The sequence below is a fragment of the Typopeltis vanoorti genome, chromosome 2 (assembly GCF_054136105.1).
Source record: "Typopeltis vanoorti isolate ZY-2024b chromosome 2, IOZ_Tvanoo_1.0, whole genome shotgun sequence".
Lineage (NCBI taxonomy): Eukaryota > Metazoa > Arthropoda > Arachnida > Uropygi > Thelyphonidae > Typopeltis > Typopeltis vanoorti.
The window spans coordinates 5,453,980-5,473,517 of NC_143550.1; the positions used below are offsets into that span (position 1 = coordinate 5,453,980).

General features: G+C 37.5%; 1 protein-coding gene across 3 annotated transcripts in view; it reads right to left on the bottom strand.

The window, feature by feature from the left end:
- Positions 1–4,780: 4,780 nt before the first annotated feature.
- LOC150108796 (uncharacterized) overlaps positions 4,781–19,538 on the bottom strand; it is a 478,706-nt gene continuing 463,948 nt past the window's right edge. For 2 of the 3 annotated variants that reach the window (XM_090403306.1, XM_090403304.1), the window contains exon 18: positions 4,781–5,012. In XM_090403306.1, coding sequence (XP_090259432.1) covers positions 4,930–5,012 — 83 coding nt within the window. In that variant the 3' untranslated portion in view covers positions 4,781–4,929. Of the gene's footprint in view, positions 5,013–14,956; positions 15,251–19,538 lie in introns of those variants that run through there. The other variant, XM_090403307.1, reaches the window with a different exon arrangement.

A 19,538-nucleotide genomic window follows, 5' to 3' on the forward strand; every position in this document is an offset into this window, starting at 1 on the left:
GATAGACTTTGTGTTTCCTAAGAGGGCTCTCCCACGATTTTTGATAGACTTTGTGTTTCCTAGGAAGGATTTCCTGCGATGAGTCTTTTGACTCCATGGAGGCCTGAATAATAATAATAATAATAAATAATAATTTAGTTTAAATTTGTAAAAAAATGTTAATTGGATTCAAATTTTTATTAATGGATTGCTTAAGGGTCAAAGCTAATAACGTACAGGAAACCTCCACATTGCCTTTCAGGAATGCAGAGAACTGACTGAGGCTTCTGACCTATTGTCCAATCCTCACCATCACATGATGAACCCTGATAGTAGCTATCTACTGTGCATTGAAAGAACGAGGATGGACTGGCAATTTGGGACTTAGTCTAGCAAACTGTACTCTCTATTGGCTTAAACCACAAATGCATATGATAGTACTATATGATGAGATTTCATGGCATTTGGAGCATCGCCTGGTTCGACCTGGTTCCCTCGTCATGGAACCAGTTCAAACAGTGAAAAGTCAGATAATGGAAGAACTCAAAGCTCCAACTCAACATCTAGAACAAGAAAAATAAACCCAATATCAGAAGAACTGAAGACAGTTACTATCAGTATAAGGAGTATTAATGGAAAGGAAGCAGAACTTGCAGAAGAACTGGAAAAGTACCATGTGGACATAATTGGCATTACTGAGACAAAGAAGAAAAAAACAGTTCGAAGTTTTTTAAATTGGTTAGACTATAAATTATATATTTAGTTTAATTCTTTATACAAGTGTGAGCAAACAAAGTTTGCAACTGAAGCATCTTCAGGACTGGGGCAACTCATGGCAAAGGTGGGCTGACTTCACATCACTTGCCTTAGTATCTCATAATGCAAAGCACATTTCCTTGCAGACATGTATAATGCTATGCATTATGGGAAGGGTCAGTACCCAGACCAGTTTCGACCTTTATTGTGAAGTGGACTGACTTGCGTTATTACCAAGGCAAGTGATGTACCTTGTCAGTCCCTTTTTGCCATGAGTTGCCCCAGTCCTTAAGATACTTCAGACACAAACTTTGTTTGCTTACACTTGGATAAAGGATTAAACTAAATATATAAGTTATAGTCTAATCAAGTGAAAAAACTTCCAACATCTTTCTCTAATCCAGAGTAATTTAATAATAAGGTGTGACACCTTTTGGCAACTCTTATATGGAAATATGACTTCTGCATTGCTTCAACCTTGGTATCACCTCTGGCTCTGGCTCCCATTGAAGAGACCTCAATAAAGGTTGAAACTGGTCTGGGTAGTGACCCTTCCCATAATGCATAGCATTATACATGTCCACAAGGAGATGTGCTTTGCATTATGAGATACTAAGGCAAGTGATGTGAAGTCAGTTCACCTTTGCCACAAGTTGCCTCAGTTCTAAAGATACTTCAGGTGCAAACTTTGTTTGCTTACACTTGGATAAAGGATTATTATTGTTATTATTATTAGGTGTCACCTCCAGGGAGTCCAAAGACTCATCGAGGGAGAGTGTGCCAACAGCATCGAACGACTGTCCCTTCCAACTACTAACTGCACTCACTCAAACTTGCTTAACTTTTTTGCATGAGCCATTAGGAGCAGAGGCTCTACCAATCGACCAACCTTTGCTGGCAAGCAAATAAATATATAATAAATATATATAATTTAAAGAAAAAAAAAGGGAGATCTCACTAAATAATAAGTATAAGATGTTATTTTCAGGCAATATTGATCAAGGAAAGGAAGGAATAGCAATAGCATTCAACACCAAATATGAAGATAAACTTCTTGAATCAAAGGAGTTTAAAGCAGACTTATGTGGGTAAATTTCAAAATGGAGACATGAACAATGAAACTTATTTGTGCCTATGGTCTCAGAGAAGGTTCTTCCAAGGAAGAAGTGGAGGAATTGTTTGAGTCATTAGAACAGGCAGCTGACAAAGAAAATGGAAAAAGTGATAAAGTGGTCCTTATTAGAGATCTGAACAGCAGAGTAGGAAATGAATCCCACCAAGCACATAAGAACATTTTGGGAAAATTTGGAGAAAAGGGCAAAGCTATTAATTATTATTATTATTATTATTCCTGATACCTCCAAGGAGTCCGAAGACTCATCGCGGAAGGACACCTACAACTGTCTCAACCACTACACCGAACCTCTACTACGAATCAATGCCATCTACCGCCCACCTCCACCACCACAACTAGTATTTTTTGTCTGTAAATTGCGTGTGTTCTGAAGGGCCGATTTTTCTGCATGTGGAATGAAAAACCCGAGTTTCTGGGAGAAAAAACCCTGTTACCTCCGTATGAGATCGGCTAACTCACCTTCGATTGAAATCGTCTAAATAAAGATTCCTCCCATCGCAACGAGAATCGAACTTAGGCCTATTCCAATTAAAGGGTGCAATGTACCGTCATTCTTCCAATTACTGTATGTCTGCTCAGGACACGGACAAATCATTACTAACACCATGTTTCAACATAAACACATGCACAAGTTCACATGGAGAGAAGACACAAGAAATAAGAAAAGCCTCATTGACTATGTCTTTGTTGATAGTGATATCTTCATGCTTGTTCAGGATACAAGAGTGTACAGAGGATTTGAAATTGGAAGTAACCATTACTTAGTATTAATTATTATTATTCAGACCTCCATGGAGTCAAAAGACTCATTGCGGAAGGTCCTTCCTAGGAAACACAAAGTCTATCAAGATTCATTATTAAGCATCAAGACTCATTAAGCAGGATAAAAATAGATATCACATTGAAAAGAACACTATGTAAGAAAATTTTAAAAAGAATTAAAGTTGAACAGCTTTTAAAAGTAAATTGTAGAATTGGCTATACAAACATTATTGAAGAAAAAAATCAAACAAATTGAAAACAAGAACCAAACCTTGTAGTCTCGGTGGAAAACTCTGAAGAAGACATTGATTGATTCAGTTAGGGAGGTATGCAGTGAAGTTGTTTGCAAGGATAGAAAAATGAGAACAACATGGTGGACATAAGAATTTAAAGAAGCAGTCCTGGAAAAGAAGAAAGCATACCAAAAGTTCCCAGCAAATAAGTCAGCATCAGCAGATGCCTTAAAAGAATACAGAAAAAATGTAAGCAAGCTAAGTGGTCTGTAATAGTAACTAAACAAAAGTCATGGGAAGATTTTGGTGAAAGTATGGAAAATAAATACTATGCAATGACAGTACCATACTAGAAGATTTTCAAGAGGAATGCAAAGAGAAATACATATTAATACTTGAAGTAGAAAAAAGACACAAAATCTTGAAATGTGGAAAGGCAGCTGGAGTAGATGATATTCAACTAGAAATGTTTAAGTATGGAGGTATAAGAGTTTTGCAGTGGCTACACTGCATAATTTAAAGAGCATGGTCAGAAAGTCAATTTCCCAATGATTGGAGTAGAGCTCTCATAGTGCCCATCTATAAAAAGTGTTCCAGGTAAGATTTATATAAGCATACTTGAAACAGTGATTGAGAATGATTGTGGAAGAGAAACTTGGAGAAAAACAAGCTGGATTATGGTCAAATAGAGGTTGTCAAGATCAGATTTTCACTTTAAGACAAACAGTTGAGAAATCATGGCAATATAACAAGGATCTGTACTTAAGTTTTGTAAATCTGGAAAAGACATATAAGTTGCCTAGAGAAAAGCTTTTCAAAAACACAACAACTATATATGGATGAATGGAACATTATACAGAGCAATCCATACTCTATATTTAAGTTGTCAGTCAGCAGATAGAATTGAAGGAAATACAGGAAGATGGTTTGGTGTAAAATCAGGGGTAAGACAAGGATGCACATTATCTCCAATCTTATTGATCATCTATATGGATTACATTATGAAAGAAAGTGACACCAAGACTGATATTAGAATTGGAGATGTCATATTTAGCGCTTTGCTTTATGTAGATGATGTACTCCTAAACACATTTGGTGCAAGTCTCCAGGATCCACTAACAAAATTGAATAACAGCTATAACAAATTTGCCATGAAAATCAGCAATAAAAAGACCAAAACTATGAGAATAGGCAGGAGCATAGAAAACTTCAGCTGCATTCTGAATAGAGATACTATGAAATAAGTAAAATATTTCAGCTATTAAGATGCAGTTTTAAGTGAAAATGACAGGTTAAATCTGGAGAAAGACAACAAAATAAGCAAAGCTAGTATGGTGGGTAACCAGCTAAATAAATAGATCTTGATAAATGGATCACAACTAGCTGATGCCTGACAGCCAATTAAATATCATCCATTCTAATCCAGTTACCATTCTATCATATGAAAGGCCTTCAAAAATCACAGTATATCAAGGTATATTATATTTCCCCTTGTCCAATAAATTTGTCACGATCGCCCTTTAACAGGCCCATGCTAACTATCACAGAGAATATTGCTATTATTAACTCAGTTCTGAAAAAGCCTCACTAACCTATCCAATACCTTAACCACAACTCTAGACATACAGAATGACTTATAATTTATTGCTTCAGTCTTATGCCCCCCCCCCCCTAGGAAGTGGTAATTTTTTCCTTCTTTCCACACTTTTGGGACTTTCCCATGATGAGGGTGCTGTTATCTCACATGAACATTTCTTTAAAATACATAACAACAATGTACTCCCACTGCCTGGTTTAAGTTTTCAATTAACATCAAGTTTATTTTATTGACAAAGCCTGTGGCCAACTCATAATAAAATATTGCCAAATGTATCATTTTGCTGATGTTTTAACAACTAGTATTAAATAATAAAAAATGTAAAAAAAAATTATATAAAAATTACATTAATCCAACAGAATATATTATGTAAAATATTATTAAAGAAGAAACACTAACAAGAACTCAAGAACTTTTAAATTATAAATTATATATAAATAACACGATAAAAATAAAATGTGCAATATCTAAAAGTTTCTTCCTGTGGTAATGAAAATTTCTCCATAGGGTTCGAGCTGCTCTAACACAATTACTTCATATTGATGAAGAGCTACATTGTAGGAGATTAAAAATAAATAAATAATATATATATATATATATATATATGTATGTGTGTGATTATAAAAAATATATAAGAAGATTATAAAAAATATAATTATCACAGGCTTGGTCACTTTTATAATAAAAAATCAGTATGATAAAAAATAAACAGTATAGTCCAAGGACTCATTGCAGGAGGTACTCTATTCAATTCTGATACATACATATAACTGTCCCTACTACTTAATTCTCCCACTACACACAACTATAATATACTTATATATATATATAATTCACTTATATTATCGTTTATTGCCAGCCTTGTTGGCCGAGTGGTTAGCATATCCACTCTCCAGCCAAAAGGCTGTGGGTTCGAATCCCACCATGGGCATGGATGTTTGTGATTGTCTGTGAAAATAGTAGTGGTAGTAGTGGTTGGTGGTAGATGGCATTGGTGTAGTTGTGGCTCTTTGTAGTTGGTGGATTGAGTGGTGGACACAGAGTTGTAGAGTAGGTGCCCTCCCTCGATGAGTCCTTGACTTCCTGGAGGTGTCAAGTAATAATAATAATAATAATTATCCATTACAATTTTACAATATATATGGCTGAATGATTAATGTTCCTTCTTCCCTCCAACCAACACAATGAAGGTTAGGTACAAAAGATGCAGTGATATGCATGTTCGTGCCTAAAAATATTTCCTAATTTATCTCCTAAAAATAAGAGAGAACTCACCCAATACGAAACCACTACTCTGTTTACCACAGACCTGAAGTCGCATGAAAATGTTCCATGTTTTGTCTCTAGAGCAAGGTTACCAAATTATGTAAAAATATATTAAAATATACAAAAAAAATATCCTTAGCCAGTCCATGGTATCAATATACAATAGATTATGAGAGGAGACTAGTGCTACAACCCAAAGAAGATAACAGGAGTTTTTTTGCTACATGGTGAGTAGGAGGAAAATTAGATGTGGATGGAATGCCTTGGTGGTGGAGATAGTAATTTAGTGACCAATGCAGATGACATAGACAAGCTATTTAATAACCACTTTATTTGAGTGTTCCATTCTGGTATCGAAAGTTTTATTCCTAGATTGATAAGGAGTGATGAAGTGTTAGAAGTCAATGAAGAAGATGTATTTCGAATACCAGTTATGCTAAATGTCAGTAAGCAGGAGAACTAGATGGAATTTTGATGTGTTTTAAAGGAATTTATGTGTTTTGTAACTGCCCATGCAATTAACTTGGCTATTTAATGTAAATCTTTCAACAGGACAAGTACCCTAGAGAGTGGAAGAACAGTAAGATAGTGTCATTGTAAAAAGGTTGTGGCAGAATGGAGGTATGAAATAATAGGCTTGTTTGTATTTTTACTGTAGTAGCGAAAATTTTGCAGAAATCCAGGCCTCCATGGAGTCCTTCTCAGTATTGCAGCAATCCTCTGGGTTACCTTTACCACCTTTGCAATATGCCCTCCTGAATGTCAGTTTTTTATCGATCATCACCCCCAGATTTCTTGTCTCCCCTACTTCCTCCGGTACAGCTCATCCAATTTAGTATGCAGCCTCCCATCGATGTATCCCAAATTTCAAGACTTGACATTTTGCTGCATTAAACCAATACCCCTCATTTGCCCATCTCTGTCTACTTTATTCAAATCCTCTTGCAGGGCCACCACATCTGTACTATTACTAATAACCCTTCCCAGCTTCACATCATCATGGGAGTTCATTCTTAGGAAACACAAAGTTTATCATACCACACAACTCCTTGAAATCATTCACCATGCTTGCTCTAACCACTCTCATAGGCGATGCATTCCACGGTTCAACCACCCTCCATGCAAAGAAACCACTCCTCATCCTCTTGCTCACAGCTTACTTTCATAACTTCCAGGGATGGCCCCTTGTCATCGATCCTTCACGCTGTTCCACCAAGTGAAAGAACTCCCCAATGTCTAACCTGTAACTGCCTCTCAACAGTTTAAAAGTCTCGATCATATCACCTCTCCTATTTCTATTCACCAACCTCTGCAGTCCATATTCCCTCAGTCGAGCCTCGTAACTGACATTGTACAGTCCTGAACCCATCTATGTTATCTGCCTGTGTACCATTTCCACAGTTACTGGTGAACAAATTTGAGAACAATAGTCGAAGTGTGGTCTGATCAGGGTCTTATACAACTCTTTTATCTCTGCAGGTCAGCTTCCTTCTCAGTATTGCAGCAATCCTCTGGGTTACCTTTACCACCTTTGCAATATGCCCTCCTGAATGTCAGTTTTTTATCGATCATCACCCCCAGATTTCTTGTCTCCCCTACTTCCTCCGGTACAGCTCATCCAATTTAGTATGCAGCCTCCCATCGATGTATCCCAAATTTCAAGACTTGACATTTTGCTGCATTAAACCAATACCCCTCATTTGCCCATCTCTGTCTACTTTATTCAAATCCTCTTGCAGGGCCACCACATCTGTACTATTACTAATAACCCTTCCCAGCTTCACATCATCTGCAAACAACTGAATATCCCCTTGCAATCCATTGACAATGTCATTAATACAAAGGTTGAACAATATACGTCCCAGTACTGAGTCCTGTGGAAACACACTTGCAACCTTCTGCTTCCTTGATATTGCCCCACCATACGCAACTCTCTGATACCTATCAGACAGCCAATCCTGAATCCATTTGACTAACCTGACATTTAAACCAATGTGCTGCAACTTAAATATCAGCTTATCATGTGGCACCCTGTCAAATAACTTCGCTAAATCCAAAAAAATGGCAATATATACCTTTCTCTCATCAACTGCTCTTGTAACTTTATTATAAAAGGCAATCATATTACTAAAGCAAGAGTACCCCTTAACAAATCCATGTTGATTCTCACAGATAACAGTACCCTCATCTGCCCAACGCTCTATACAGTCCCTCAATAATTTCTTCAAGACCTTAACAATTACTAATGGCACACAAACTGGCCTATAATTAGACATTTCCAGTCTGCAACTGCCCTTGTCAAGCAGCACTATCTTACCTTCCTTCAATTCATTGGGTACCTTTCCTGCAACCAGACTTTTATTGAAGAGCCAGGTCAACAGAGCTTTCAGTTCTTTAGCATATTTCTCTCAAACCCCATGGTGAAATACCATCCAGTCCCACAGCTTTACTGACATCCATAGTACTAAGTATTTGGAACACGTTCTCCTCCTGCACCTCTAAACTTCGAACCTACCCTATCCCTCATTAAAATTTACTCCTCCAGGATGAAATACACCAATAAAGTGTTCATTGAACATTCCATTATGTCCTCTGCATCAGTCACTCTATTCCCATTTTTATCCCACAATGTCATTCTTCCACAATCATTTCTCCTCCTACTGGCCACATAGCTAAAAAATTCCCTAGGATTTTCTTTGGATCTTAGGGCCAGTCTCTTCTCATATTCCAGTTTCGCCTTTCTTACCATATTAGTCACTCTCCTGGACTGTGTCTTATATTCTTCATGCATCTGCTCTTCACCTGTCTCCTTATATCTCTTCCATAGCCTCTTTTTTCACATGCAGCTCCTGTTTAATATTGTTTGTCATCCACTTTACACCAAATTGTGTAAAGTGGACGACACAAGTGAATAAGAGGAAAGAGCTTACTATTACTGCTAACAAATATTCCTTCACAATTTGCCAAGCCCTAATGATATCCCATCCCTCCAATTTCTCCCTCCATGGAACTTCCCCAAGTTGACGTCTAATACTATTAAAATCACCTGCCTTATAATTCCACATACGTTCCTGCCTCTTTGATACTCCTGCATGTCTATTCATCTTCCAAGTCAAAACCACATGGTCACTCTCTCCAACTGGTGGGAGAGATGTCATCTGAGTTATTATCAACTCTTCTGATGCTGTGACCAAATCCAAAACTCTTGAACCTCTTGTTACCGCTATTACACGTTGCCTAAGAAATTTGTCCCTCAAGAATTCTAGAAATTCCATTCCCTTATTGCTACATGCATCTTCAATTCCCCAATTTATAGTGCTGTAGTTAAAATTCCCATTACAATCATTCTTCTTGCACTTGCCAAGCTCAAATGCCTAAACATCTCCTTCTTCCCACCCTCTGTACTCCTTGGCTTATAGCAACAATCCACTAAATATCCTGTCTTGTCCCATATGCTTTGAAAACCCTTAATGTCACTGCCTTCCAAAGCCTCCACTCTTAGAGGACATAGTCATACTTATCATAAGCAATTCTCCACCACTGCATTTTCGCTTCCTATCCTGCTGAAAAATGCTGTACCCTGATACTTCTATTCCTGTTATTATATCATCCTCCGTCAACCACGTCTCAGTGATCCCAATAATCTTTGGCGAGGGCTACGCTATCAGCGCCACCAATTCATCTCCTTTAATTCAGATATCAGATACTCCTGTCATTAGTATAAATCATAAAAATGTCACTGCTTCTATACTTATCATTGTACCTTCTTGACCCCCACTGGACTCAGCGTTACCTGATGTCGTCCCCCCCTCTCCAAGCACCCATTCCCACAAGAGGCCATCCCTTACTACCATCCACCCTAGGAATTCTAGTTTACCTGCATTGACACACTGACTTGTTTAGAAAACAGCAATCTCTCCAGTTGCCTTCATCCTTCGTCAATCAAATGCATGCAGTCTCTCGCATACAGTTCAGAATCAGATATGGTAAGTGGAATCGAATGTAACAGATATACTATTTTTAGGAATGACAGAAAAGATAGGAGAGGAGGAGGAGGAGTGCTACTAATGATATTAAATCACCTAAGTCCAGTTAGGGTAGAAATACAAGAAAACAATGATGGTAACAATGTCCCATGTAGCGATGAGTTTGAGTCTATTTGGTGTGAAGTGGAGGTAAACAGAATGAAATATATGGTGGGGTGTGCTACAGACCTGGCAGCTCAGTTGTAGGGGACGAAGAAATGCATTGCCAATTTAGCCTTATGGATACCAAGTGAATGATCATTATGGGTGACTTTAATTTTCCAAACATTGATTGGGTAGAAAAGAAATCTCATGATCAGAAAGAACAGGAATTTAATGAATTGTTGCGGGATAACTTTCTCAAACAGCATGTGAAAGAAGGAACTCGAGGTCAAAGAGTGTTGGATTTGCTCATAGCATCAGCAGGGATCTCTGTCAAGAATATAGCTATTTTACCACCAATTGGTGACAGTGATCATGCTGTTCTTTCTTTGGAAGTATCTACTTGTACTGAAGCTCCGATTAAATCAGGCTACATGCTGAATTATAAAGCTGGAAATTATGATCAACTTAGAAGAATATTATCTTTGCTCCCATGGTATCAGTTACTGAATGGAAAAAAATGTCAGCAATGCATGGGAATCTTTGAAAAAGTGCTTGAATGAGGTGGTATATGAATGTATCGCAAGTGTTTGAAGAGTAAATAGGTTGGGTGTGAAAAGGATGTGCAGCCATATTAAGCTAGAGATCCACAAGAAGAAGATGATGTGGAAAGAGTATTGTGAGAATAAGAGTGAGAGGAGTTATGAATTATATAAAGCTCAGGACAGAAAAGTAACGAGTATTGTGAGAAAAGCTAAAACAGAATATGAAAAGAAATTGGCAATGCAAGCTAAAGGCAATCCAAAAGAATTTTATCATTATGCTGCAAGCAAAAGGAAGAATGAATGTGGAAGAATAACTTTATTGAATGCAGATGGTACACGAGTGTCGGAAGCTCAGGAGATTGTTCAGTTAATGAGTGCTCATTTTGATAAGTATGTCAACCAGGTGTATGTAGCGTGATGCACAATGCTACTGCTACGTTGGATGAAGAGTTAAAGGTTCATGAAAATGAGGTTGAAGAGCTTTTGCATAATCTGGATAAGAATTTGTTAATAGGGACAGATGGAATATCTGCCCGTTTGTTAAAGGAATGTTCAGCTAAATTGGCTAGGTCTTTCACATGTTTGTATAACTTGAGTCTCAGCTCAGGAATGACACCACAGGAATGGAAGGTATGTAATATAGTTTGATTGCACAAGAGTGGTGCAAAAACTGATGTGTCTAACTACCAATGTATTAGTATCTCTGGTGTGGTAGTGAAGATTTTAGAGAAGTTAGTAAGAACTCGCATACAGAAATGGGTTGACAATCATTCTATACTCTGCATGGAACTGCATGGGTTAACTAAAGGAAGGTCATGTTTTAGCAATTTGCTCATATTTTATAACAATGTTAAGGCTGAGTTAGATAAAGGAAATGGATACACTATGATAATGTTGGCTTTTTCTAAGGCATTTGATAGGATACCACACGATAGGCTGTTGCATAAACTGGAGGATATGGGATTAGAACATAATCTATTGACTTGAATCAGGGGATGGTTAACAGACAGATATCAAAAAGCGGTATACAGTGGGTGTGAATCTGCCAGATTTAAGGTAACCAGTGGTGTACTTCAGGGTTCTGTCCTTGGGCCATTATTGTTCAATCTATACATTAATGACTTCAAGCAGGGTCTATCATCAGATTTGCGATTGTTTGCTGATGATGCAAAGATAGGCAGGGCAATCAGGGATGCTACTGATATTCAGCAAGTACAAAATGATTTGAATAGACTGGAAATCTGGGCAAACAAAAATGGCTATCAGTTTAATGTTAATAAGTGTCAAGTTATGCACTTTGGCATGATTAGAGATCAAATCCAGTGGCATATTATATTAGTGGGGAAGAAACTGACTCAAGAAACTGAAGAGGCAAGGGATCTTGGTGTATTGGTGGATAAGAATTTAAAGTTGAAAGGTCACATAGCAAAAGTTGCAAATACAACTCAGAGGATAATTTCTATGCTGAAGCGAACCTTGACATGTAAGGAAAAGGAAGTAATTTTGCCACTTTATAAGACTTTGATAAGACCACACCTGTATTATTGTGCACAGATTTGGTCCCTGGGTCACAAGGTGATAAAGAAGCTGTGGAAGGGTGCAAAGAAGAGTTACAAAGATTATATCCGGATTATGGGATTTAGATTATGAGGACAGATTGAGAGTATGTAGATTACAGACTTTGGTTAACAGGAGAAAGAGGGGTGATGTGATAGAGGTGTATAAACTTTTGAATGGGTGTTATAGCATTTCAAATGATGAAATTTTTCATTATATGGAAAGCAGGGAGTGAACACAGGGGCATCCATTGAAGTTAAGGTTGTTCTCAGTTAAGAAAGGGTTAAGAGCTAGGTTTTTCTCTCAGAGAGTAGTGAGTGAGTGGAATAATTTTCCCTTAGGGGGTAGTGAGTGCATCTAGTGTAAACGAATTTAAGGGAAGGTATGATAACTTGGTTGGGTAATTTACAGCCTCCCTCGATGAGTCCTTGACTTCCTGGAGGCTCAAATAATAATAATAAAATTCCAAACCTCTCTTCTGACACATTCTGGCTATTATGCTATTCAGAATATATTAATATACAGAATTATGCAGATGATATTATTTATGCAGGCCAACATGGATTTGTTAAGAAGTGCTCTTGTTTTAGTAATCATGTTAGCGTTGTTACAACAGGGTAACAAGAGTAGTGGATCCGAGGAAGGCATACACCGTTTTTTTTTTTTTTTTTTTTTTTTTGCAGAGGAAAAAAGTAAGAAAAAAAATTTAAACAAATAATAAAAATAAGCCCCACCCCACCCAAAATTATACCAAAATCTTGTCCAATAAGAAACACTTTCATATTAATTTCACCAATATTCGAGGCATTTATACAAACATTAGTGACATATATCATACAGTTCTTCTTCCAGCCAATCCCAGTCTCATACCCTATGGCACTATAATTGTGCTAACTGGGATGACCACTGGAATTTTTACGCAGTATGGTCAGATTGCTGCTTTTACTCATGATCCAAACATCTGTATTGAGCTAGTAACTGAAATAATTTTCACTAGAATGAGCGCCTTCATTCCCCACTCCACTGCAAACTCGCCAAACTGTATCCAAGCCATGGTTCTCAAAAAAAAAAGTGCTTCTGCCATCCAAGATAAAAATGAAGCTTATGTTCAGTTGCTCAAATTAAAAACTCAAATTAAGTTCATAAAATAACTTCCTAACTTTTTTTGCCAAGTCCAATCCTTCTGCTACATTCTTTAAACTGAATTCTTTAACGGATTCATCCCAATCCGAATATTTGGCAGAACTTTCCCTGCTATTTGGTTTGACGTCATTTATTAATTGTACCAGTTCCTCCTCATTTAAATGTTTCCCATCAATTAATTCACTAATTTCGTTTTCAACCATATCGCAAAAATGTGTGTGATGTTTATTATATGACTCAGCTCAGTATCCACTGGAGGTGGATGCCAAGCTAAGTCTTATTGATTCATTTAAATTCATAGTCCTTGCATTCATAGTCCAACTCCTGGTTTTTCTCCATTTTTCAACTGATCCAAGATTTTAATGTTTTCTTCGAGAAAAATGAATTTTCTTTTCAATGTTGGTTTTTTCCTTTCGTTGCAGTTTTAGTGGCATTAGTATAAAAATAATTTTTTTTACATAAAAAAAGCATTACATATTAATTATAAAACTCACCAGAAAATGAAGTGCTCAACTTGAGATTAACACACTTCTGATTTTTAATGCGCTTTCCAGGCAGAAAACAAAGACAATTTTCAACATCAAACACTTTTATACGGTAAACAATTGACGTACATGTGTGCTAAAGGGTATTTCCCCTAATATAATTTAGCTACTTATAACTACATGTGCAATATGGGCAAACACAATTTTAACAAAGATAAAATTTAATTTTTAAGTCACGTGGCGAAAAATGTATGAAAAGATAAAGGGTTACTACAATTTGTAGACTGCGTTATATCGAAACCACATTGTAAAAGTACTGCATTGAAAAAGGGTTACTACGATTTTTAGATCATGTTATATCGAAACTGCATTGAAAAAGGGTTACTACAATTTGTAGATCCCATTATATCGAAACCGCATTTGTAAAAGTACTGCGTTATACAAGGGTTACCTGTATATATCTGATCCACACACAAAAGGCCACAAGACTTATAGCATATTAGTGCTGTGTGCAGGCAAGAGGAATAGAAGAAAGGGGGAATCTCTTCACATTTTGCTTGAACAGCTGAGGTTGTAATCTTTGAGGAAGACAGAGTGGAGGAGACTGTTCCAAAGGACAGAAGTAGATGGAATGAAAGAGGAGGGGAGTGAAGTTGGCTCATTGAGTTTCAAGATGGACTATAAAAGGATATTGGTTAGCAGTGACTCTTGTTTTAATGATTTTGGAGGAGAGTGGAGGAATAATAGTGGCCAATTCAGCAGAGGACTGCCCATGAAAGTATCTGTAGAAGAGGCATAAGGCAGAAACTGAACATCTGTGAGATAGGGATTGAAGTGGATATGTGAGAGAGGATCATTATTTGCTGGATTGCACTCTTCTGGATAGAATCAAGCAATCTTAGAGAAGATTTTGGTGCACCACCTCAAATATGGGAGCAATATTCCACAGCTGAGTGGATTTGGGGTTTATATAGAGTTAGCAGTTGTGAAGCTGTGAAGTAGTGTCTTATGCAAAAAGTACCCAAAATTTGTAGGTGGCTGCAGAAGCTATAGCTGAAATGTGGTTGTGCCAGGAAAGATCAGAGGTGCGGGTCAGTCCAAGAAGAGAAATCTGATCATGGTATGAATCTGAAAGTGGTAGGATAGACTTTGTGTTTTCTAGGGTGAGGCTCTGATGATGAGTCTTGTGATTTCATGGTGGCCTGAATCATATTAATAATGATAATAAAAAATTTTGAAATCACCACTATCATTTTTGTTACCTGTGTCAGTTCCTTCTCTAAGGTTACTACATCTCCTTCAAACTACAATGATCGAACCTGAACACAGAAATCCAGATGAGGTCATATCAAAGATTTATACGATGGAACAACCACCCTTTTATCTGTTGTTGTCAATGTCCTCCTCAACATTTCAGAAATTCTTTGAGATATCTTCACTTCATGCCCTTTGCAATTAATCCTTTGAACATCACATTTCAATCTACAATCATCCCAGTATACCTTGCTTCCTCCTCTTCTTCCACTATAACTCCACTAAGTGAGTATGAATCATCTTAGATCCCAGATTTCAAATCCTTACATTCAGCTGCATGGTGGAAGATTTTCCTCTCTAATGAAGCTGATGTCCCCAGTCATTTGCCAACCTTTCCAGCTTATTCTAATCCTATCGAAGGACAAAAACATTAGAACTTTTACTAATAACCCTCCCAAGCTTTACATCATCTTCAAACAATTAAATATATATTTTTTTTATATTCACTCTACATATGAAAAGTTACAAGACCTATAATACCACAGTGAGATGTATGGGCAAGTAATTAAGGAGGAAATTTAACCTGTTGATATTGTTTCTTAAAGAGTGGGAGGTTGTACTTAGTGGAAAAAACAGTATGGAGGAGATTGTTCCAGAGAATACCTCTGTTCTTTAAGGGAGCTGATGAGAAGGTAGTTCAGTGTGTTTAGGGCTGGACAGTGTATGGATGCTGACTAGTGGCTGCTCTAGTTCTTACATAGAAGAAAGTGGAGAAATGGTAGCAGCCAATTCAGAGGAGCAATGCCCATGAAAGTACCTATAGAAAAGCCACAGTGCTGAAAAACAGAGCATCTATGATAAAGTGACTGAAAGGAGTCTGTGAGGGAAAGGTTGCCTATTAAGTGGATTTCCCTCCTCTGAATATTGTCAAGAATTTTTAGAGAGAGTGAGAGAGATCTTGGGTGCTCCACACCAAATGTGAGAACAGTACTGCAAAATTGGATGGATCTAAGATTATAGAGTGTTAGGAGTTGAGAGGAGAAGAAATAATGTTAAGAATGGAAAAGAACACCAAGCGTTTTAGAGGCTAAGGAGGCTATGTGAATAATATGTTTGTACCAGGATAAACTGGGGGTGACATTCAACTCAAGAAGAGAAACTTGATCTTGAAATGAAACTGAAACAATATCAAAAATGAGAGGGGATGAGGTAGGATTTGTCTTGGAGGTAATAAGGCAGGCATGAGATTTTTTTTTGGCATTGAAATTTAACAAGTTGTCTATACTCCATTTCAGGATGTTGAGGAGGTCAGTATTCACACCGGTTATAGAAGATCTTGAGGCATCTAACATTAAGGACTGCAGGCTTGTCGAATGATGAAGAGGAATGAAGAGTACTATCATCGACAAAGCCGTGAATAGGATTTGAAGTCAGAAGAGTTCATGACTTCATATCTTCAAAAGAAGATTTGAAGTCATGTAAAGGCAGAAGAGTATGAGTAAGTGAGCAGAATCCTGAGGTTGTCCAGCATTGATGAGAAATCTGATGAGAGGAACCCATCCACAATGACACACAATGAATGACCAATGAGGAAGCTGACAATCCAATCCGAGTGTAGAAGTTAGGCCATAAGATGGCAGTTTGTTCAGAAGGCCTCAGTGCCAGTCATTATTGAATGCTTTAGAAATATTGAGCGTGATAACATGAGTTTCTCCAAATCTTTCCATGGCCTGAGTCTCAAGGTAGGTGAGATTAGCTAGGAGGTCGGCTGTAGAACGAGAATGGCGGAATCTATATCACTGATATGGATTTTACTCTCACCTCAATATTTTTTAAAGTATTGAGGTGAGAGTAATGGAATGAAAGTTAGATGCTGACTTTTGTCTCTGTTTGAGATATAGGCTTGATGTGGGCTTGCTTCCATGCTGTTGGATAGATGCCAGTAGAATATGAAAGTTTATATAATTAGAAGAAACACACGTATAAACCACAGTGAAAATTATTTAATTGTAAATATTTCATCCTACGTATCTTAGGACATCATCAGTACAGTATTTAAACAAAAATTAGGAATAACATACAGTAAGGGCGCATGATTACAATAGAATCTCATGAAAACGTGCATAACGTGCTTGACCACAACTGGGAATGCCATCTGGATGATGAGCCTTTTTAGTATAAAGGTTATTGAGGATTTTCTGATGTTCTTTGGTGAATGTTCAGGAGGCATGTAGTGGGAAGTTTGTGAAAGTGATTTGCTTTGGTTGTCCAGACAAAAGTTGGAGGAAAAAACTGATGCCAAGAGGTCTGCCTTTTCCTTGAGTCAGGTTAGCATTGTGGTCAGGTCAGAACCATATTATGAACTTAATAAAATATTGAGGGGTGCTTAAGGGTCAAAGCTGTATAACTGAGAGGAGACCTCCACATAGCCTTTAAAGGAATGCGGAGAACCGACCAGGGCTTCTGACCTAATGTCCAATCCTCACCTTCTCGTGGTGCACCCTGTTGGGTATCTACTTTGATACTGAACGAACGAGGATGGGCTGGTAATTTGGGATTTAGCCGACCAAATTGTATTCTTATTGGTTAAACCAAAATAAAAAATGATGGTACAACATGACAAAATTTCATGCCGGCTGGGGCGTCGCCCGGTTAAACAAGGCCCCCGTTGTTTTCGCCAGGGAACCAGGGCGAACAGCGAAAAGTCAGCTACTGGAACAAATCTGAAAACAAACCCCAACTCAATATCACCAGAGTTAAAGATCGGTACTATCAACGTAAGAAGCCAGAATGGCAAAGAAATGGAGCTAGCTGAGGAATTAGATAAGTACCAGATCGACATAATAGGGGTGACTGAAACAAAAAAGACCAAAACTGGTGAGATCTTTCTGAGCAATAAATACAAAATGTTATATTCAGGCAATAACAATCAAGGAAAAGAAGGAGTAGCCATAGTATTCAACACAAAATACGAGGCTAATCTTCTTGAATGGCAGTCAGTCTCAAGTAGAGTAATGTGGGCAAATATGAGAATGGGGAACTGGACAATGAGACTTATTTGTGCATATGGTCCCACAGAAGGTTCTACTAAGGTAGAAGTGGAGGAATTTTTTGAGGCTTTAGAAAAAGCAACTGACACAATGAAAAAGGAAAAGTTGGTCCTTGTTGGGGATCTAAATAGTAGAGTAGGAAATGATTGTGAGACATACAAAAATATTTTGGGAAAATTTGGAGAAAAGAGCAAAGCTAATAATAATGGCAAATATCTGTTGGATTTCTGCTCAGGACATGGACTGGTTATTACTAACACCATGTTCCAACATAAAAATGTGCACAAATTCACATGGAGAGAAGAGGCTAGGAATAAGAAAAGTCTCATTGACTATGTTATTGTTGATAGTGATGTTTTCTCCCTGGTGCAGGACACCAGAGTGTACAGAGGATTTGAAATTGGAAGTGATCACTATTTAGTCTTGAGCAGGATAAAATTGAATTTCATATTGAAAAGAATAACATGTAAGAAAGTTTTAAAGCGAATAAAAGTTGAGCAGCTCTCGGATGTAAACTGTAGACTAAAATACAGAAATATTATTGAAAAGAAAATCAAAGAGTTTGAGAACAGGAATCAAACTTTGGAGATTCAGTGGCAAACTCTGAAGGAAACATTGATTGATTCTGCCAGAGAGGCATGTGGTGAGGCTGTGTGCAAAGATAAAAAAATCAGAACTCCCTGGTGGACACAGGAAGTTAAAGAGGCAGTGAAGGAAAAGAAGAAAGCATATCAAAAGTTCCTGGCAAATAAGTCAGCTTTTACTCTTACAGAATACAGAGACAAATGTAAGAAAGCTAAACAGTGTGTAAAACTAGCTAAACAAAAGTCATGGGAGGACTTTGGCAAGAATATAGAAAATAAATATCAAGAAGGTGGCAAAATATTCTGGAGGTTGTTGAAGAAGCTTAGGAATGGAGAAAAGAGTGCTGTAAAAGGAATTAGAGATGATAAAGGTGAAATGAAAACAGGAGAAAAAGATATCCTTGAAGTATGGAGTAATTACTTTGAAAAACTGCTAAATGAAACAAGCAGTGATGACAGCACAGTGATAAAAAACACTGACCAGGCATGCAGTCAGGAATACATATCCATACTTGAAGTAGAAAAAGCCATCAAAGGCTTGAAATGTGGAAAGGCAGCAGGAGTAGATGATATTCGACCAGAAATGCTGAAGTATGGTGGTATAAGAGTCTTACAGTGGCTGCACTGCATAGTTCAGAAAGCCTGGACAGAGGGACGAATTCCCGATGATTGGAGTAGAGCTCTCATAGTACCCATATATAAAAAGGGAAATAAAACTGAATGTGAGAATTACAGAGGTATTTCCCTACTGAGTGTTCCTGGCAAGATCTATGCAAGTATACTTGAGAAACGGTTGAGAAGAATTGTGGAAGAAAAGCTTGGTGAAGAACAAGCTGGATTCAAGCCAAATAGAGGCTGTCAGGATCAGATCTTCACTTTACGAGAAATAGTCGAGAAAGCATGGGAATATAACAAAGATCTGTATTTAAGTTTTGTCGATTTGGAAAAGGCATATGACAAGGTGCCAAGAGAGAAGCTATTCAATACGCTGCAGTTATATGGTGTCAATGGGGCATTATATCAAGCAATACTTAGTCTTTATTTGAGTTGTGAGTCAGCAGTTAG